At 52.6% G+C, this 22,681-nt stretch overlaps 1 protein-coding gene across 2 annotated transcripts in view; it reads right to left on the reverse strand.

Annotated features, from left to right (window-relative positions):
* Positions 1-262: 262 nt before the first annotated feature.
* The window catches only part of fbxo3 (F-box protein 3), a 244,221-nt gene continuing 221,802 nt past the window's right edge, over positions 263-22,681 (reverse strand). For both annotated transcript variants that reach the window (XM_072518718.1, XM_072518719.1), the window contains 3 exons: positions 19,401-19,516; positions 12,814-13,004; positions 263-2,709 (listed from right to left, as the gene is read on the reverse strand). In XM_072518718.1, coding sequence (XP_072374819.1) covers positions 2,587-2,709; positions 12,814-13,004; positions 19,401-19,516 — 430 coding nt within the window. In that variant the 3' untranslated portion in view covers positions 263-2,586. The remainder of the gene's footprint in view (positions 2,710-12,813; positions 13,005-19,400; positions 19,517-22,681) is intronic.

Genomic DNA, 22,681 nt, shown 5'->3' on the forward strand with positions numbered 1-22,681 from the left:
CACCCCACCCCCACACTCCATACCCTCACCCGCCACCCTACCTCACCCATCCCACATCCCATACTCTCACCCACTGTCCCCATCTCCCTTCCCCATCCACCCCCATCTATCCTAAATCCCACACTTCCCCACTGTTCCCTCACATCTCATACTCTACACCTTTCACTCCCCCAGCATCCAATACTCCCCCACACCTCTAGCGCATCCTCCCACTCCCGACTCTTTGCTCGTTTTACTACAATATCAGAGATAAATGACAATCTTCAGGATTTAATCTGTGGATTTATTCTGTTTATTCAAAGCAGTTTTGCAATCAAATTTTAGTATGAAAGGAGTGGAAAGTACCCAGCTCCTCCAGCAAACACAAAAGGTGACAAAGTGTGCAAAGTCCATTCCAGATTTTACTACTGACAACCTTCAATCAAATCAGAATCACAGCTTGCGCAGATTAAAATTGTAAAACATTAGATGTAGCTAAAGCCTGGAGTACAGGCTGCAGGTATCAAGGCCTGGAGTACAGGCTGCAGGTAGCAAGGCCTGGAGTACAGGCCGCAGGTGTCGATACCTGGAGTTCAGGCCGCAGATATCGAGGTCTTAAGTACAGGCTGCAGATATCGAGGCCTGGAGTTCAGGCTGTAGATATTGATGCCTGCAGTACAGGCTGCAGATATCGAGGTCTGGTGTACAGACCACAGGTATTGATGCCTGGAGTATAGGCTACAGATATTGATACCTGTAGTTCAGGCTGCAGATATCGAGGTCTGGAGTTCAGGCTGCAGATATCGATGCCTACAGTACAGACCGCAGATATTGATGCCTGGAGTACAGACCGCAGGTATCGAGGCCTGGAGTACAGGCTGCAGATCTTGATGCCTGGAGTTCAGGTTGCAGATATTGTTGCCTGGAGTTCAGGCCGCAGGTATCGATACCTGGAGTTTAGACCACAAGTATCAAAGCCTGGAGTTTAGGCCACAGCTAGTGATGCCTGGAATACAGGCTGCAGATATCGGGGCTGGAGTGGAGGCTGCAGATATCGAGGCATGGAGTACAGGCTGTAGCTATCAAAGTCTGTAGTATAGGCCACAGCTATCGATGTCAGGAGTACAGGCCGCAGATATTGAGGTCTGAAGTACAGGCTGCAGATATTGATGCCTGGAGTACAGGCTGCAGATATCGAGGCCTGGAGCACAGGTCGCAGATATCGAGGCCTGGAGTACAGATCGCAGATATCGAGGCCTGGAGTACAGGTCGCAGATATCGAGGTCTTAAGTACAGGCTACAGATATCGAGGCCTGGAGTTCAGGCTGCAGATATTGATGCCTGCAGTACAGGCTGCAGATATCGAGGCCTGGAGTTCAGGCCGCAGGTATCGATACCTGGAGTTCAGGCCGCAGGTATCGATACCTGGAGTTTAGACCACAGGTATCAAAGCCTGGAGTTCAAGCCACAGCTAGTGATGCCTGGAGTATAGGCTGCAGATATTGATGCCTGGAGTTCAGGCTGCAGATATTGATGCCTACAGAACAGACCGCAGATATTGATGCCTGGAGTACAGACCGCAGGTATCGAGGCCTGGAGTACAGGCTGTAGATTTTGATGCCTGGTGTACAGGCTGCAGATATCGACGCCTGGAGTACAGGCTGCAGATATTGATGCCTGGAGTTTAGGCTGCAGATATCGAGGCCTGGAGTACAGGCTGCAGATATCGATGCCTGGTGTACAGGCTGCAGATATTGATGCCTGGTGTATAGGCTGCAGATATTGATGCCTGGTGTATAGGCTGCAGATATTGATGTCTAGAGTTCAGGCTGCAGATATCGAAGCTGGAGTTCAGGCTGCAGATATCGAGGCCTGGAGTACAGGCTGCAGATATCGATGCCTGGTGTACAGGCTGCAGATATTGATGCCTGGTGTATAGGCTGCAGATATTGATGCCTGGTGTATAGGCTGCAGATATTGATGTCTAGAGTTCAGGCTGCAGATATCGAAGCTGGAGTTCAGGCTGCAGATATCGAGGCCTGGAGTACAGGCTGCAGATATCGACGCCTGGAGTTCAGGCTGCAGATATCTAGGCCTGGAGTACAGGCTGCAGATATTGATGCCTGGAGTTCAGGCTGCAGATATCGAGGCCTGGAGTTCAGGCTGCAGATATCGAAGCTGGAGTTCAGGCTGCAGATATCGAGGCCTGGAGTACAGGCTGCAGATATCGACGCCTGGAGTTCAGGCTGCAGATATCGAGGCCTGTATACAGGCTGCAGATATCGATGCCTGGAGTACAGGCTGCAGATATTGAAGCCTGGAGTACAGGCTGCAGATATCGACGCCTGGAGTTCAGGCTGCAGATATCGAGGCCTGGAGTACAGGCTGCAGATATCGACGCCTGGAGTTCAGGCTGCAGATATCGAGGCCTGGAGTACAGGCTGCAGATATTGATGCCTGGAGTTCAGGCTGCAGATATCGAGGCCTGGAGTGCACGCTGCAGATATTGATGCCTGGAGTTCAGGCTGCAGATATTGATGCCTGGAGTACAGGCCACAGCAACAGAGAAATAACAAACTGCTCAAAGGCACAAATAGAAAATTGACTTCAGGTGTGACGGGGACAACGGCCCAAAGCAGCTGGGAAGTTGACAAAGAGATTGGGATTCTGACGGTCATTACAGTCTGAAGGAGGCGTGTCATCTCTTGATGGATCCAGGCTGCGCCCATTCTGTAGATGGCAATAGTAAAAAAAAAAGATTAAAATTAATAATTGGAACTCAAAGTTACGTCTCTATCAAGTTAGCAGTAGGAAAGATTTATACATGAGAGCTGATGACCAGGACCCAAAACGATTAGTGCCATACAGCACAGAAACAGACCCTTCGGCCCACCATGTCTATGCCGACCATCAAATCTATACTAACATAATCCTTATTAGTGTCATAAATCGGCTTACATTAGCACTGCAATGAAATAACTGTGAAACTAGTTGCCACATTCCGGCGCCTGTTCAGGTACACTGAGTGAGAATTCAGATGTCCAAATTACCTAACAGCACGTCTTTCGGGACTTGTGGGAGGAAACTGGAGCACCTGGGGGAAACCCACGCAGACACAGGGAGATCGTGCAGACTCCGCACAGACAGTGACCCAAGCCGGGAATCGAACCTGCGTCCCTGGATCTGTGAAGTAACAGTGCTAACCATTGTGCTACCGTGCTGCTCATAATCCCATTTACCAGCAATTGGTCCATAACCTAATCTGCCTTGGCAATTGAAGTGCTCGACCAGATGCTTCGTAAATGTTGCGAGAGTTCCTACCTCCACCACCCTCTCAGGCAGAGTGTTCCATATTCCCACCACCCTCTCAGGCAGAGTGTTCCATATTCCCACCACCCTCTCAGGCAGCGTGTTCCATATTCCCACCACCCTCTCAGGCAGAGTGTTCCATATTCCCACCACCCTCTCAGGCAGAGTGTTCCATATTCCCACCACCCTCTCAGGCAGAGTGTTCCATATTCCCACCACCCTCTCAGGCAGAGTGTTCCACATTCCCACCACCCTCTCAGGCAGAGTGTTCCATATTCCCACCACCCTCTCAGGCAGCGTGTTCCATATTCCCACCACCCTCTCAGGCAGAGTGTTCCATATTCCCACCACCCTCTGGGTGTAAAAATGTTTCCTCAGGACCCCTCTAAACCACTTACTCCTCACCGTAAACCCACGCCCTCTGGTCTCAGACACCTCTGCCAATGGGGAAAAGATTCTTATGATCTACCCTATCGATTCCTGTCATAATTTTGTATACCTCTATCAGATCCCCAGCCTCCTCTGCTCCAGAGAAAACAAATCCAGCCTGTCCAGTCTCTCCTCATAGCTGAAACTTTCCATCCCAGGCAACATCCTGGTGAATCTCCTCTGCACCCCCTCCAGTGCTATCACATCCTTCCGATGGTTCCTTCAGAACTGCACACAATGTTCCATCTGTGGCACAATCAACCCTGCTTCTATATTCTATGCCCTGGCCAATGAAGCATTCCGTATGTCTTCTTCACCACTTTATCTACCTGTGCTGACACCTTCAGTGATCCATGGACTTGTAAACCAAGGTCCCTTTGTTCCTCAATACTCCCCGAGGACCTCCCGTTCATTTTGTCTTTCCTACCCTTATTAGACCGCGTAAAATGCATCACCTCACACAAATCAGAATTAAATTCCATCTGCCATTGCTCTGCCCAATTTACCAGCTGATCAATATCAGTTTGTAGCCTCAGACTCCTCCTCACTATCAACAGCAGCACCAATTTTCGTGTCATCTGCAAACTTAATAATTCTTCATTCTACATTCACATCCAAGTAGTTAATGTATATAATAAACAGAAAGGGTCCAAGCACCAATCCCTGTGGTACACCGCTAGTCACAGGCTTTCAATCACAAAGCAACCCGCCACCCTTTGCTGTTAACAAACCAATTTTGGATCCAATGCGACAACTTGCCTTGGATCCCAATGGGCTCTAACCCTGCACCCACCTCCCTCCTAAACCAGTGGTGTCAGGGGAGGGGGGGAATGGGAAACAGGTGGCATGGGGGGGAAGAGGGGGGTGACATAGAAGTGGGGAATGGGGGTGGTAACAGAGAGGGAATGGGGGGGTGACACAGACGGAATGGGCGGGTGACACAGAAGTGGGGAATGGGGGGGATGACACAGACGGAATGGGGGGATGACACAGACGGAATGGGGGTGGTGACAGAAGTGGAATGGGGGGGTGACACAGACGGGGAGTGAGGGGGTGACACAGACGGGGAATGTGGGGGTGACACAGACGGGGAATGTGGGGGTGACACAGACGGGGAATGTGGGGGTGACACAGACGGGGAATGTGGGGGTGACACAGACGGGGAATGGGGGGGGTGACATAGACGGGGAATGGGGGGGTGACACTGAGGGGTAATGGGGGTGACATTGAGGGGGAATGGGGATGACATTGAGGGGGAATGGGGGTTATTGAGGGGGAATGGGGGGGTGACACTGAGAGGGAAGGGGGGATGACACAGAGGCGGAATGTGGGGGTGACACTGAGGCGGAACGGGGGGTGACATTGAGGGGGAATGGGGGTTGACACTGAGGGGGAATGGGGGTGACACTGAGGGGGAATGGGGGGTGACAATGGGGGGGAATGGGGGTGGTGACACAGAGGGGGAATGGGGGGGTGACACAGAGGGGCAATGTGGGGGGTGACACTGAAGGGGGAATGGGGAGTGACACTGGGGGGAAAAGGGCAGTGACACTGAGGGGGGAATGGGGTATGACACTGGGGGGGGAATGTGGAGTGACACTGAGGTGGAATGGGGAGTGACACTGAGGGAGGAATGGGGAGTGACACTGAGGTGGGAGTGACACTGAGGGAGGAATGGGGAGTGACACTGAGGGAGGAAGGGGGAGTGACACTGGGGGGGGGGAATGGGGAGTGACACTGAGGTGGAATGGGGAGCGACACTGAGGGGGTAATGGGGGTGACACTGAGGGGTAAATGGGGGTGACACCGAGGAGGGAATGGGGAGTGACACTGAGGAGGGAATGGGGAGTGACACTGAGGAGGGAATGGGGAGTGACACCGAGGGTGGAACGGGGAGTGACACTGAGGGGGGATTGACACGGAGGGTAGAATGGGGAGTGACACTGAGGGGGGAGTGACACAGAGGGTGGTATGGGGAGTGACACTGAGGGGGGAATGGGGGTGACACTGAGGGGGGAATGGGGGTGACACTGAGGGGGGAGTGACACTGAGGGAGGAATGGGGAGTGACAATGAGGGTGGAGTGACACTGAGGGAGAAATGGGGAGTGACACTGAGGGAGGATTGGGGAGTGACACTGAGGGGGGGAATGGGGAGCGATACTGGGGGGGGGAATGGGGCGTGACACTGAAGGCGGAATGGGGAATGACACTGAGGGGGGAATGGGGAGTGACACTGTGGGAGGAATGGGGAGTGACACTGGGGAGGGGATTGGGGAGTGACACTGAGGGAGGAACGGGGAGTGACACTGGGGGATGGGACTGGGGAGTGACACTGATAGTGGAATGGGGAGTGACAGTGAAGAAGGAATGGGGAGTGACACTGAGGGGGAGTGACACTGAGGGGGAAATGGGGAGTGACACTGAGGGTGGAATGGGGAGTGACAGTGAAGAAGGAATGGGGAGTGACACTGAGGGGGAGTGACACTGAGGGGGGAGTGACACTGAGGAGGAAATGGGGAGTGACACTGAGGGTGGAATGGGTGGTGACACTGAGGGGAATGGGGAGTGACACTGAGGGTGGAATGGGGAGTGGCACTGAGGGGGGAATGGGGAGTGACACTGAGGGGGAGTGACACTGAGGGGGAGTGACACTGAGGGGGAGTGACACTGAGGGGGAGTGACACTGAGGGGGAGTGACACTGAGGGGGAGTGACACTGAGGGGGAGTGACACTGAGGGGGAGTGACACTGAGGGGGGAATGGGGAGTGACACTGAGGGAGGAATGGGGAGTGACACTGAGGGAGGAATGGGGAGTGACACTGAGGGAGGAATGGGGAGTGACACTGAGGGAGGAATGGGGAGTGACACTGAGGGAGGAATGGGGAGTGACACTGAGGGAGGAATGGGGAGTGACACTGAGGGAGGAATGGGGAGTGACACTGAGGGAGGAATGGGGAGTGACACTGAGGGAGGAATGGGGAGTGACACTGAGGGAGGAATGGGGAGTGACACTGAGGGAGGAATGGGGAGTGACACTGAGGGAGGAATGGGGAGTGACACTGAGGGAGGAATGGGGAGTGACACTGAGGGAGGAATGGGGAGTGACAGTGATGGTGGAATGGGGAGTGACAGTGAAGAAGGAATAGGGGTGACACAGGGGGAGTGACACTGAGGGGGGAGTGACACTGAGGAGGGAATGGGGAGTGACACTGATGGTGGAATGGGGAGTGACACTGATGGTGGAATGTGGAGTGACACTGTGGGGGTAATGGGGAGTGACACTGAGGTGAGTGACACTGACGGAGGAACGGGGTTGACACCGAGGAGGGAATGGGGAGTGACACTGAGGTGGAATGGGGAATGACACTGAGGGGATAATGGGGGTGACACTGAGGGGTAAATGGGGGTGACACCGAGGAGGGAATGGGGAGTGACACAGAGGGGCAATGTGGGGGGTGACACTGAAGGGGGAATGGGGAGTGACACTGGGGGAAAAGGGCAGTGACACTGAGGGGGGAATGGGGTGTGACACTGAGGGGGAGTGACACTGAGGGAGGAATGGGGAGTGACACAGAGGGGGAGTGACGCTGGGCGAGAAATGGGGAGTGACACTGAGGGGAAAGGGGAGTGACACTGAGAGGGGTAATGGGGAGCGACACTGGCAGGGGAATGGGGAGTGACACTGAGGGGGGAATGGGGAGTGACACTGAGGGGGGAATGGGGAGTGACACTGAGGGGGGAATGGGGAGAGAAACTCAGGTGGGTAATGTGGTGACACAGAGGGGGGAATGGGGGTGACACAGAGGGGGGAATTGGGGGTGACACAGAGGGGGGAATGGGGGGTGACACAGAGGCGGGAATGGGGGGTGAAACTGAGGGGGGATGGGGAGTGACACTGAGGGGGATGGGGAGTGACACAGAGGGAGGAATGGGGAGTGACACTGAGGGGGGAATTGGGGGTGACACAAAGGCGGGAATGGAGAATGACACTGATGGTGGAATGGGGAGTGGCACTGAGGGTGGTATGGGGAGTGTCACTGTGGGTGGAATGGGGAGTGACACTGAGTGGGGAGTGACACTGATGGTGTAATGGGGAGTGACACTGTGTGGGGAATGGGGAGTTACACTGAGGTGAGTGACACTGAGGGAGGAATGGGGAGTGGCACTGAGGGAGGAATAGGGAGTGACACTGAGGGTGGAATGGGAAGTGACACTGAGGGGGGAGTGACACTGAGGGAGGAATGGGGAGTGACACTGGGGGGGGGAATGGGGAGTGACACTGAGGGGGGAATGGGGAGTGACACTGAGGGGGGAGTGACACTGAGGGAGGAATGGGGAGTGACACTGAGGGAGGAATGGGGAGCGACACTGAGGAATGGGGAGTGACACTGAGGGGGGAGTGACACTGAGGGAGGAATGGGGAGTGACACTGTGGGGGAATGGGGTGTGACACTGGGGAGGGGAGAATGGGGAGTGACACTGAGGTGGAATGGGGAGTGACACTGAGGGAGGAATGGGGAGTGACACTGAGGGAGGAATGGGGAGTGACACTGAGGGAGGAATGGGGAGTGACACTGGGGGGGAATGGGGAGTGACACTGAGGTGGAATGGGGAGTGACACTGAGGGGGGAATGGGGGTGACACTGAGGGGGGAATGGGGGTGACACCGAGGAGGGAATGGGGAATGACACTGAGGAGGGAATGGGGAGTGACACCGAGGGTGGAACGGGGAGTGACACTGAGGGTGGAGTGACACTGAGGGTGGTATGGGGAGTGACACTGAGGCTGGAATGGGGAGTGACACTGAGGCTGGAATGGGGAGTGACACTGAGGGGAATGGGGAGTGACACTGAGGGTGGAATGGGGAGTGACACTGAGGGGGGAATGGGGAGTGACACTGAGGGGGAGTGACACTGAGGGGGAGTGACACTGAGGGAGGAATGGGGAGTGACACTGAGGGAGGAGTGGGGAGTGACACTGAGGGAGGAATGGGGAGTGACACTGAGGAAAAAATGGGGAGTGACACTGAGGGTGGAATGAGGAGTGACACTGTGGGTGGAATAGGGAGTGACACTGAGGGTGGAATGGGGAGTGACACTGAGGGGGAGTGACACTGAGGGGGAGTGACACTGAGGGAGGAATGGGGAGTGACACTGAGGGTGGAATGGGGAGTGACACTGAGGGAGGAATGGGGAGTGACACTGAGGGAGGAATGGGGAGTGACACTGAGGGAGGAATGCGGAGTGACACTGAGGGGGAATGGGGAGTGACACTGAGGGTGGAATGGGGCGTGACACTCAGGGTGGAATGTGGCGTGACACTGAGGGTGGAATGGGGAGTGACACTGAGGGTGGAATGGGGCGTGACACTGAGGGTGGAATGGGTTGTGACACTGAGGGTGGAATGGGGAGTGACACTGAGGGAGGAATGGGGAGTGTCACTGAGGGGAATGGGGAGTGACACTGAGGGTGGAATGGGGAGTGACACTGAGGGTGGAATGGGGAGTGACACTGATGGTGGAATGGGGAGTGACAGTGAAGAAGGAATGGGGGTGACACTGAGGGGGAGTGACACTGAGGGGGGAGTGACACTGAGGGGGGAATGGGGAGTGACACTAATGGTGGAATGGGGAGTGACACTGATGGTGGAAAGGGGCGTGACACTGAGGGAGGAATGGGCAGTGACACTGGAGGGGGGAATGGGGAGTGACGCTGAGGGAGGATTGGGGAGTGACACTGAGGGAGGATTGGGGAGTGACACTGGGGGGGGGGGATTGGCGAATGACACTGAGGGAGGAATGGGGAGTGACACTGAGGGAGGAATGGGGAGTGACACTGAGGAGGGAATGGGGAGTGACACTGATGGTGGAATGGGGAGTGACACTGATGGTGGAATGGGGAGTGACACTGTGGGGGTAATGGGGAGTGATACTGAGGTGAGTGACACTGAGGGAGGAATGGGGAGTGGCACTGAGGGGGGAATGGGGAGTGACACTGAGGGAGGAATAGGGAGTGACACTGAGGGAGGAATGGGGAGTGACACTGAGGGGCGAATGGGGAGTGACACTGAGGGTGGAATGGGGAGTGACACTGAGGGAGGAATGGGGAGTGACACTGAGGGGCGAATGGGGAGTGACACTGAGGGGGGAGTGACACTGAGGGGGGAATGGGGAGTGACACTGAGGGGGGAATGGGGAGTGACACTGGGGGGGAATGGGCAGTGTCACTGAGGGAGGAATGGGGAGTGACACTGGGGGGGGAATGGGGAGTGACACTGAGGTGGAATGGGGAGTGACACTGAGGGAGGAATGGGGAGTGACACTGAGGGGGAAGTGACACTGAGGGAGGAATGGGGAGTGACACTGGGGGGGAATGGGCAGTGACACTGAGGGAGGAATGGGGAGTGACACTGAGGGAGGAATGGGGAGTGACACTGAGGAGGGAATGGGGAGTGACACTGATGGTGGAATGGGGAGTGACACTGATGGTGGAATGGGGAGTGACACTGTGGGGGTAATGGGGAGTTACACTGAGGTGAGTGACACTGAGGGAGGAATGGGGAGTGGCACTGAGGGGGGAATGGGGAGTGACACTGAGGGAGGAATAGGGAGTGACACTGAGGGAGGAATGGGGAGTGACACTGAGGGAGGAATGAGGAGTGACACTGAGGGGCGAATGGGGAGTGACACTGAGGGTGGAATGGGGAGTGACACTGAGGGTGGAATGGGGCGTGACACTGAGGGTGGAATGGGTTGTGACACTGAGGGTGGAATGGGGAGTGACACTGAGGGAGGAATGGGGAGTGTCACTGAGGGGAATGGGGAGTGACACTGAGGGTGGAATGGGGAGTGACACTGAGGGGAATGGGGAGTGACACTGAGGGTAATGGGGAGTGAAACTGAGGGGGGAATGGGGAGCGACACTGGGGGGGGAATGGGGTGTGACACTGATGTTGGAGTGGGGAGTGACACTGAGGTGGAATGGGGAGTGACACTGAGGGTGGTATGGGGAGTGACACTGAGGGTGGAATGGGGAGTGACACTGAGCGGGGAGTGACACTGATGGTGGAATGGGGAGTGACACTGGGGGGGGGGATTGGGGAGTGACACTGAGGGAGGAATGGGGAGTGACACTGGGAGGAGTAACACTGAGGGGGGAATGGGGAGTGACACTGAGGGTGGAATGGGGAGTGACACTGATGGTGGAATGGGGAGTGACAGTGAAGAAGGAATGGGGGTGACACTGAGGGGGAGTGACACTGGGGGGTGAAATGACACTGAGGGGAATGGGGAGTGACACTGAGGGGGGAATGGGGAGTGACACTGAGGGGGGAATGGGGAGTGACACTGACGGAGGAATGGGGAGTGACACTGAGGGAGGAATGGGGAGTGACACTGAGGTAGGATTGGGGAGTGACACTGAGGGTGGAATGGGGAGTGACACTGAGGGTGGAATGGGGAGTGACATTGAGGGGGAGTGACACTGAGGGAGGAGTGGGGAGTGACACTGAGGGGAATGGGGAGTGACACTGGGGGAGAAATGGGGAGTGACACTGGGGGAGAAATGGGGAGTGACACTCAGGGGAATGGGGAGTGACACTGAGGGGGGAATGGGGAGCGACCCTGGGGGGGGAATGGGGTGTGACACTGATGGTGGAATGGGGAGTGACACTGAGGTGGAATGGGGAGTGACACTGAGGGGGGAATGGGGAGGGACAGTGAAGAAGGAATGGGGGTGACACTGAGGGGGAGTGACACTGAGGGGGGAATGGGGAGTGACACTGAGGGGGGAATGTGGAGTGAAACTCAGGTGGGAAATGTGGTGACACAGAGGGAGGAATGGGGATGACACAGAGGGGGGAATAGGGGGTGACACAGAGGCGGGAATGGGGAGTGACACTGAGGTGGGATGGGGAGTGACACAGAGGGAGGAATGGGGAGTGACACTGAGGGGGGGGATGGGGTGGGTGAGATTGAGGGGGGGGGAATGGGGTGGGTGACGCATCAAGGTGGAATGGGCGGCATGTCGGCACAGTGGTTAGCACTGCTGCCTCACAGCTCCAGGGACCCGGGTTAAATTCCGGCCTCGGGTGACTGACTGTGCGGAGTCTGCACGATCTCCCTGTGTTTCTGGGGTTTCCTCCAGGTGCTCAGGCTTCCTCCCACAGTCCAAAGATGTGCAGGTTAGGTGGATTGTCCATGCTAAATTGCTCTTAGTGTCCAAAAAGGTTTGGTGGGGTTACCGGGTTAGGGGATAGGGTGGAGGCTTGGGCTTAAGTAAGGTGCTCTTTCCAAGGACCGGTGCAGACTCGATTGGCCGAATGGCCTCCTTCTGCACTGTAGGGATTCTGTGATACTGAACGGGAGGTTCATATCGCTCTCAGCTGGACAGTTACTCCAGTTGCCCTCTGCTCTTTGATCTAGTAAATAAATCTCCTCCTGATGTTTGGGACATGAGCATGTTGTTGGATTTGATTTATTGTCACGTGTACTGAGGTGCAGTGAAAAGTATTAGACTAACATCGATTATTGTTCTGCATTCAATCCAGAGAGATTGTTTCATACATGAAAAAACATAGGGCATACTTAAATACCCAATATAAATACAAAGACAGACATCGTGAAACATAAAGGAATGTAGTATTACTCAGTAGAGAAGATGCGTAAAGAGATCAGTTAAGTGCATAGGAGGGCCATAACAAGGGGAAGAGTGCTGTTTTTGAATGTTTGTGTATGTTCTCAGACTTTTGTACCTCCTGCCCGATGGAAGAACTTGGATTAGAGAATAACCCAGGTGGGAGGAGTCTTTGATGATGCTGCCCACTTTCCCCCAGGCAGCAGGAGGTGCAGACAGAGTCAATGGATGGGGGACAGGTTTGTGTGATGGACTGGGCTGTGTTCACGACTCTGTAGTTTCTTACGGTCTTGGACCGAGCAGTTGCTATACCAGGCTGTGATGCAGCCAGTATGACACCAGCCTCAATGCCAAAACGCACCCGCCAGGCCCTCCCCACCCGGGCCCTCCGCGCTAATTGATTTGCTCTCATGTATTTCCCTGCAATCTCACCTGGGTATCGTTCACTCCTTTTGTACCCACCTGGTGTGCAGTTGATGCTCGGGATGGCAGACACTGCATGTAGAATCTCGGAATGGCGACGTTAAAGGTAGTCCTTTTCCTGGAAAGGTGATGGAAGGTATAGTAACCTTCCATGTAACCCAAAGGGGTGGTAAAGGTGGTGCAGCTGGTGTACTCATGCACAGTACCAGGGTGTAGCACTGGGAACTCACCTACAGTAAAGAGAGAGAGTGTAAGTGTCCTTCCTGTTGGTTCTTGTTTCTTCCCTTATTTTCCCTTTCTTTTATTTTTGCCCTTACATTTTTGATCCATGGATGTTTACTGGACCTGTGACTACAAAGCAAAGCAGACTGCAAGCAGCTTGTTTTAATTCAAACAGAAGGATCCAAAAGGCTGTAATGTCAGTGATGACTTGGCTTGATTGATTTGGCTGAGGCCAAATGTCTTCCCAAAGGGTTGTGCTCGCCCAGGAACAGTAACTGGATCTGATCCTACTGGAATGCTTTTAGAGGCATGAGTTTCCAGTTTGGACTCACTATTGATTCTGCAGCTTGGATGGAGGGATCTAACCAATCCTCTCCATAATCCTGTGAGCATTGACTCTCTCCCAGGCAAAACTGGGTGTCATTCTCTCGAGATGACAAAGGCTTGAAGTCAAACTATGAGCTGAAAGCCACGTTTGATGTGAAATAAAGTGTCTGTACAGAAAGATATAGGCCTGGATGTGAACCTCGAGCTGAAGGCACATTTTGATAAGAAATAAAGTGTTTCTCCAGAAAGCCTAGCGCCTGTAAGTGCACTCAGTGAATGACTCAGCAAGGAAGACCATTACCAGCTGTAAACCAGAGACTTTTATCAACCAGCGGGCTGTGAGGAAAGTGTGCTAAAGAACCACAATTTGAAGCAAAGTTTTGACTTTCCTCCTTATTATCTTTACCACTCCCCGTGTTTTCCTGTCTTGTGTGTGGGTAGAGGGTGGGTCACACAAAGGGGGCAATAGGTTAGCTTGTTATCCAATTGTATTTACTGCATATTTCATGATGGTTCTAGCTATAAATAAACAAATTGTTGGTAACTGGTAACACGGGAAAGCAGGCGGAGAGTAAGGGCTGCGGGGAGACGGTGCAGTGGTCGATGGAGCAGCTGGTGAAGTTTTTCGAGGATTGCTTCGCCAAGCTGAAGGAGGACACGCTGGACCCGATCAAGGCTTCAATTGATCAAGTAGCGCAGAATCAAGAGAGCCACGGAAGAGCGATCCAGGAGCTGGAGAAAAAGGTGTCGAAGCACAAGGAATACCTAACCGTGCTGGAGACCAAGGTGGAGATGATGAATGACCGCCAGAAAAGAATGCAAGAGAAGCTGGAGGACCCGGAGAACAGGTCCAGGAGGCAGAATCTTAGAATTGTCGGCCTCCCTGAAGGCAGTGAGGGATCGGATGCAACGGCTTATGTGACGGACAATTTGGAGACGTTGATGGGGGCTGAGGCGTTCCATCGCCCCCTGAAAGTCGATAGAGCGCACGGAAGCCTCGCGCGAACGAGCCGCCAAGGGCGATGGTGGTACGTTTACACCGATTCCTGGACAAGGAACACGTTTGCGGTGGGCCAACAAAGAACGGAGCAGCAAGTGGGAGAATTGTGAGCTGCACATTTATCAGGACCGGGGCGCGGATTTGGCCAAGAAGCAGGCTGGGTTTAATCAGGCAAAAACGGCCCTCTTTAAGAAGGGGGTGAAGTTCGGGATGTTGTACCCAGCCTATCTGTGGGTCACACATGAGGAACGTGACTTCTACTTTGAAACACCGGACTGATGTGTTGGGTGTTCTGGATCACAAACAGGTCACCAACACGAAGTGGTGCAACTCTATTTTATTATAAGGTTAACTATATTAACATACTTGAACTGTGGGTAAATGCAATACCAGCTTTAACTGTTGACCCTTGCCTCGTCCTAACCAGGTGATGCACTCAGCACATGGTGAATGTCTGTGTTGCAGGCTGTGAGCTCTGTGCTACGAGCTGGCTGCTAATAGAACGAGCGGAACTCTCCTGTCCCCGGTCATTATAGTGCGTGTGCTCTCACTGGTGATTGGCTGCGGTGTTGTGTATGCTGATTGGTCCCACTGCATGTCCATCAGTGTGTGTGCGTGTCTGCACCATAATATACCGGTGTATATTATGACACGGACGATGTATGGACTTTTATTAAAGAAAAATGACTGGAACTAAAAGACACTAAAGCCTTGGAGAGTACTTTGGGGCGATTTGTTGTGCTGGGTTGTATAAGTAGTGTTGTGTGTAATAAGGGACTGTTTTGATGGATAAAGTTAACTTTGTCTTGCAGGGAGCTGGTTAGAGGGGGGGTGGTTTCTGGGGCTGTTTTTTTTTGTTCTTTTCTAAAGTGGCTGTTTTTTCACTGTTCTTTCTGATGTTTGTTTACTGGGGACTGTGATGCTTGGAATATGTTTGTCCAAGTGGGGGGAGAGGGGAGAGAACAATGAGGAGACAGACTGCTTGGTGCCATGGGCGGGCGCTATCAAGTCAGCTTGGGTCAGCTGACTCACTTTGGGGGGGCAAGCAGGTGTTAAGCTGGAGCTTGACTTGGGGGGTTGGGTTTCTAGTGCTGTTGCTAAAGGGGGGGGGGGGAAGAGCTGCTCTGTTGACAGGGGAGGAACTGTTACTAGGGGACAAATGGGAGGTCGTGATCGGCGAATGCCCGAGGGGGGGCTCGAGGAGGCTGAGGGCGCGAACTGGTGGCTGGCCTAAAAAGGGTGATGGCTAGTCAGCAGGCATCCGAGGGAAGGGGGGTGGGGGGTGGAGATTTTAACACGGTCACTGATCCGGAATTGGACCGGTCAAAATCCAAGACAGGGAGGAGGCCTGCCGCGGCAAAGGAATTGAAGGGGTTTATGGAACAGATGGGGGAGTAGACCCATGGAGGTTTGCACGGCCAAGGGCGAAAGAGTTTTCTTTTTTCTCCCATGTCCACAAAGTATGTTCTCTCATCGACTTTTTTTGTTCTGAGCAGGGCGCTAATACCGGGTGGTGGATACTGAGTACTCGGCAATCAAAGTGTCGGATCATGCCCCACACTGGGTGGATCTACGGGTTAGTTTGGAGAGAGGGCAACGCCCGCTGTGGAGACTGGATGTGGAGCTGCTAGCGGACGAAGCGATCTGTGAGCGGGTGAACAAGTCCATCCAGAACTACCTGGAAACAAATGATACGGGGAGGTCTCTGCAGCGACGGTTTGGGAAGCTTTGAAGGCAGTGGTCAGAGGGGAATTAATCTCGATACGGGCCCACAGAGAAAAGACAGAACGGGCTGAGAGGGATAGGTTAGTGGAGGAAATACTCCAGGTGGACAGGAGATACTCGGAGGCCCCGGACGCGGGGCTACTGAGGGAGCGGCGGAGGTTCCAGGCGTAGTTTGGGCTGTTGACTACAAGGAAAGTGGTGGAACAGTTGAGGAAGGCAAGGGCGGCGATTTATGAGTACGGGGAAAAGGCAAGCAGAATGTTGGCGCACCAGCTCAGAAAAAGGGAGGCGGCCAGGGAGAAGGGAGAGTAAAGAGTAGAGGTGAGAATAATGTCCTGGACCCAGTGAGGGTGAATGAGGTGTTTAAGGACTTTTACAGTAAATTATATGAGTCGGAACCCCCGGTTGGGGTGGAGGGTATGAGGCAGTTTTTGGATCAGTTGAGATTTCCGAGGGTAGATGAGGATCTGGTGGAAGGGCTGGGAGCACCAATTGAGGTCGAGGAAATAATCGACGGGCTGGAGGGCATGCAGTCGGGCAAGGCCCCGGGGCCAGACGGCTACCTGGTGGAATTCAATAAGAAGTTTTCAGAGATATAGAGCCCATTGCTGGTGAGGACATTTAATGAAGCAAGAGAGAAGGGAGTCCTCCCCCCAGCAATGCCGCAGGCCTCGATTTCATTGATCCTGAAACGGGAGAAGGATCTGGAGCAATGCGGGTCATACAGGCCAATTTCTCTACTGAATGTGGACACCAAACTGCTGGCTGAGATATTGACCACAAGGATAAGAGGATTGTGTCCCGGGGGTGATAGGGGAAGACCAGATGGGATTTGTAAAGGGCAGGCAACTCAAGGCCAATGTTCAAAGGCGTTTAAATGTTATTATGATGCCCTCAGAAGGAGAGGTGTTGGAGGTGGTGGTAGCGATGGATGCGGAGAAGGCTTTTGATCGGGTGGAGTGGAATTAACTGGGAGGTTTGGTGAGAGCTTCATTGACTGAGTGCGGTTGCTATATCAGGCACCAGTAGCAAGTGTGCGTACGAACCGGCTGAGGTCGGAGTATTTTAAACTACACCGAGGGATGAGGCAAGGGTGGCCCCCTCTCCCCGTTACTGTTTGCTCTGGCCATCGAGCCATTGGCCATGGCGTTAAGAGCCTCTAGGAATTGGAAAGGGCTGGTTCGGGGGTGTGGAGCACCGGGTCTCGCTTTACGCAGATGAACTGCTCTTGTATATTTCAGACCCGTTGGAGGGGATGAGGGAAGTAATGCAAATCCTGGGGGAATTTGGCCATTTTGCAGAGTATAAATTGAACATGGGGAAAAGCGAGATGCTTGCGATCCAGGCAAGAGGACAGGAGAAGAGACTGGGAGAGCTGCCGCTTAGAATGGTAGGAAAGAGCTTTTGGTATCTGGGAATCCAGGTGGCCCGGGAATGGGAGGCACTGCACAAGTTAAACCTATCCCGGCTGGTAGAACAAATGGAAGGGGACTTTAAGAGATGGGACATGCTCCCGCTATCACTGGCGGGGAGGGTACAGACCGTGAAAATGATGGTCCTCCCCAGATTTCTGTTTGTCTTTCAGTGCCCCCCCCATCTTCATCCCCAAGGCCTTTTTCAAGCGGGTGAATAAGGTTATTTCTGGCTTTGTGTGGGTGGGTAAAACCCCGCGAGTGAAGAAAGTGTTGCTGGAGCGCAGTTGGGGGGAGGGTGGGTTGGCACTGCCGAACTTCTGCAATTACTACTGGGCGGCTAATATAGCCACGATTAGGAAATGGTTAGTGGGGGAGGGGGTTGGTATGGGAGCGGACGGAGACGGCGTCATGCAAAGACACAAATTTGGGAGCACTGATAACGGCACCTCTACTGTTCTCGCCGGCCCGACACTCCACAAGTCCGGTGGTGGTGGTGGCGGCTCTGAGAATCTGGGGGCAGTGGAGGACATATACGAGATTGGAGGGAGCATCGGTTTGGACCCCGATTTATAATAATCATTGGTTTGTATCGGGTAGGCTGGATGGTGAGTTACGGAGATGGCAAAGGGCAGGGTTAGAAGGATGGGGGATTTATTCATAGATGGGAGCTTCCCCAGTTTGAAAGCCTTGGAGGATAAATTTGAATTGCCAGCAGGGAATGGGTTTAGGTATTTGCAGGTACGAGACTTCTTGAGAAAGCAGGTTCCGGCCTTCCTGCTGCTGCCGCCACGGGGGATACAGGACAGAGTTGTCTCCAGTACATGGGTGGGAGAGGGGAAGGTATCAGATATTTATCAGGAGCTTTGGGATGCGGAGGAAACCCCGGTGGAGGAGCTTAAGGGCAAGTGATAGGACGAGCTGAGAGGAGAGATAGAGGCGGGTCTGTGGGCGGATGCCCGAAGCAGGGTTAATACATCCTCATCATGTGCCAGGCTTAGCCTGATACAATTCAAGGTAGTCCACCGGGCACCCATGATTGTGGCCCGGATGAGCAAGTTTTTCGGGATAGAGGACAGGTGTGCAAGGTGCGCGGGAAGCCCAGCAAACCACGTCCACATGTTCTGGACATGCCCGAAGCTGAGTGGGTTCTGGCAGGGTTTTGCTAAGGCAATGTCCACAGTACTCAAAACAGGGGTGGTGACGAGTCCGGAGGTGGCCATCTTTGGAGTGTCTGAAGAACCGTGAGTTCAGGGGACGAAAGAGGCCGAAGTCTTGGCCTTTACCTCCCTGGTTGCCCAGAGACAGGTCTTATTAATGTGGAGGGACTTGAAGCCCCCAAGTGTAGAGACCTGGGTTAGTGACATGGCTGGGTTTCTCAGTCTTGAGAAAATAAAGTTTGCCTTAAGAGGGTCAATGGTAGGGTTCACCCGGAGGTGGCAGCTTTTCGTCGGCTTTCTCGGGGAAAATTAAACTGTCAACAGAAGCATATTGTACCATGTTCATGGCATTGTTATTGTTATTATTATAAAAACTTCCAAATACCCTAATAAAAATATTTTTCAAAAAAGAACATACAGTGCAGAAGGAGGCCATTCGGCCCAACGGGTCTGCATCGACCCACTTAGGCCCACACTTCCACCCTATCGCCGTAACCCAATAACCCCTCCTAACCTTTTTTTGGACACTAAGGGCAATTTATCATGGCCAATCCACCTAACCTGCACATCTTTGGACTGTGGGAGGAAACGGGAGCACCCGGAGGAAACCCACGCACACACGGGGAGTACGTGCAGACTGCGCACCGACAGTGACCCAAGTCGGAATCGAACCCGGGTCCCTGGTGCTGTGAGAGTGGGAGTAAGGGGGACGCAAGGCTGGAGAGAGTGGGGTGCAGGGCAGGAGATAGAGAAGAGGTGCAGGGTGGGAGAGGACCATACCAACAACTCCAGAACCCTGGACTTCCTCGACATCTCCATTCTCATTGGTTATCTTCCAGTAACGACTGTCTAGCTGACAGACATCGTCTGGTGAGGCATCCTTCACCATCTCTATTCTGTACAGAGAGAGAAAGAGAAAAACAGTAACTCTGTCACTGCAATTAAACTGCAATGGGGTTCATAAAGGCTCAGATTATCATCAACATTTCTGCAATATATGAACAATTATTAAAATAGGCAGCCCGGTGGTGCAGTGATTAGCATTGTTGCCTCACGGCACCGAGGTCCCAGGTTTGATCCCGGCTCTGGGTCACTGTCTGTGTGGAGCTTGCACATTCTCCCCGTGTTTGCATGGGTTTCGCCCCCACAATCCAAAGATGTTCAAGGTAGGTGGATTGAACATGCTAAATTGCCCCTTAATTGGAAAAAACTTAATTGGGTACACTAAATTTATTTTAAAAAAAGAATTATGAAAAGAATGGTCCCTGGTTCAGTCAAAAACCATTAACATTTCAATTCTGAAGGAAAGGTTCACCACGGGAACTGGGTCAAAATTCACTGAGCAACAACATCACAGGAGAGGACTGATGTAGCAATAAGAGATAGCACAACATCACCAATCTCAAACCATTCATCAAACAAAACACAGGGGTGATTGCAGGGAAGTATCAAACTCAGAAGTAGACTTCTAACTTAAAGGGACAATAAGTTGCTGAAAAAGAGACACGCACGCTAGCACAGTGGTTAGCACGGTTGCTGCACAGCGCCAGGGACCCGGGTTCAGTTCAGGCCTCAGGTGACTGTGCAGAGTCTGGACGTCTCCCTGTGTCTGTGTGGGTTTCTTCCGGGTGCTCCGGTTTCCTCCCACACTCCAAAGATGTGCAGGTTAGGTGGATTGGCCATGATAAATTGCCCCTTAAGTGTCCAAAAGGGTTAGGTGGGGTTGCTGGGTTACGGGGATAGGGTAGAAGTGTGGGCTTAGGTAGGGTGCTCTTTCAGGGGCCAGTATAGACTGGATGGGCTTAATGGCCTCCTTCTGCACTGTAAATTCTCTATAAATCTATATAGAAATCGATCAAAGCTTTTCATCCAACACTCATTAGGATAGATCGCCAAGGCATTATCAATTTGTCATTTTGTTCACCGTATCGTCGCACACTCTCCCTTTGAGGAACAGTAGGGGGATGTGGTGAAAGAATTTCTAAGTTATAAGCCCGTTGAACTACATTTATGAATGCTCCTTCCATATCCAACAATTCTTGGCACTGGAGGACTAATTAATGGCGTACAAGAGAGTGCTGATTAGTCGGCATGTGGACAGCACCACGGCACAGTGGTTAGCACAGCTGCCTCACAGCTCCAGGGACCCGGGTTGAATTCCGGCCTCGGGTGACTGTGTGGAGTTTGTACTTCCTCCCCGTGTCTGCGTGGGTTTCCTCCGGGTGCTCCGGTTTCCTCCCACAATCCAAAGATATGTAGGTTAGGTGGATTATCCACGCTAAATTGCCCCTTAGTGTCCAAAAACGTTAGGTGGGACTTCTGCGTTACAGGGATAGGGTGGAGGCGTGGGCTGAAGTAGAGTGCTCTTTCAAAGGGTCCGTACAGACTCGATGGGCACCTTCTGCACTGTAAATTCTTAATGGGCTCTTACTGGTGGAGGTGATGCCATGGAGAATGCACCAGGGAACAATTAACAGCCAGCATTGTTCAAATTCAAATTGGGACGGTCAACTCTGATTGGTCAAGGCACCGTTTAAGGGTCCTTGCACATCTGTTCTGAACTTTCCCCCACGCACTTTAAACCTATGTCCCCTAGTACTTGACTCTCCTACCCTAGGAAAGAGCATCTGACTATCCACTCTGTCCTTGCCACTCAATCTTGTAGACCTCTATCAGGTCACCTCTCAACCTCTGCCATTCCAGTGAGAACAGACCGAGTTTATCTAACCTCTCCTCAAAGCTAATGCCCTCCATACCAGGCAACATCCTAGTAAATCGCTTCTGTACCCTCTCCAAAGCATCCACATCAATATGGTAATGTGGCGACCAGAATTGTACAAATATTCCAAATGAGGCCTAACTAAGGTCCTGTACAGCTACAACATGACTTGTCAATTTTTATATTCAATGCTCCGACCGATGAAGGCCAGCATGCCGGATGCCCCCTTGACCACCTTATCCACATGTGTTGCCACTTTCAGTGAGCGGTGGACATGCACGCCCAGATCTCTCTGCCTGTCAGTACTCGAAAGAGTTCTACCTTTACTGTGTAATTCCTACATTAATTGGACCTTCCAAAGTGCATTACCTCACACTTGTCTGGATTAAACTCCATCTGCCATTTCTCCGCCCAAAATTCCAACCAGTTTATATCCTGCTGTATCCTCTGACAATCATCCTCACTATCCGCAACTCCACCAATTTTTGTGTTGTCTGCGAACTTACTAATCAGACCAGCTACATTTTCTTCCGAATCATTTATATACACCACGAACAACAAAGGCTCCAGAACTGATCCCTGTGCAATGCCGCTAGTCATAGCCTTCCATTCAGAAAACCACCCTTCTACTGCTACCCTCTGTCTTCTGTGCCCAGGCCAGTTCTGTATCCAACTTGCCAGCTCTCCTCTGAGCTCATGTGACTTCATCTTTTGACCAGTCTACCATGAGGTACCTTGACAAAGGCTTTATTGATGTCCAGGTATACATTTACTGCCTTTCCCTTATCTATCATCTTTGTCACTTCCTCGAAAAACACGATCAAATTAGTGAGACACGACCTCCCCTTCACAAAACCATGCTGTCCATCATTAATAAGTCTATTTGTTTCCAAATGTGAGTACTTTCTGTCTCCAAGAATCTTTTCCAATAATTTCCCTGCCACTGACGTAAGGCCTATAATTTCCTGGATTATCCTTGCTGCCCTTCTTAAACAATGGAACAGCATTTGCTTCTCTCCAGTCATCTGGAACTTCACCTTTGGCAATGAGGATACAAAGATTACTGTCAAGGCCCCAAGGCGTGCTTGTTAGGTGAATCGGACATTGAAAATTCTCCCTCAGTATACCCGAACTGGTGCCAGAGCGAGGCAACTAGGGGATTCTCACAGTAAACTGCATTGCCGTGTTAAGGTAAGCCTACTTGCGACACTAATAAAAAATATTTTTCTTATTATTATTACTATTAAGTGTGCAGAAAAACACCATCTGAAGCAAAGACTCTTATCTTTTGACTTTCATCTTTATTATTTTCACCCCTTCTCCCCCTCTGTATTTGTCTGTC

Source organism: Scyliorhinus torazame, chromosome 10 (assembly GCF_047496885.1).
Source record: "Scyliorhinus torazame isolate Kashiwa2021f chromosome 10, sScyTor2.1, whole genome shotgun sequence".
In the NCBI taxonomy this organism is placed as follows: Eukaryota; Metazoa; Chordata; class Chondrichthyes; order Carcharhiniformes; family Scyliorhinidae; genus Scyliorhinus; species Scyliorhinus torazame.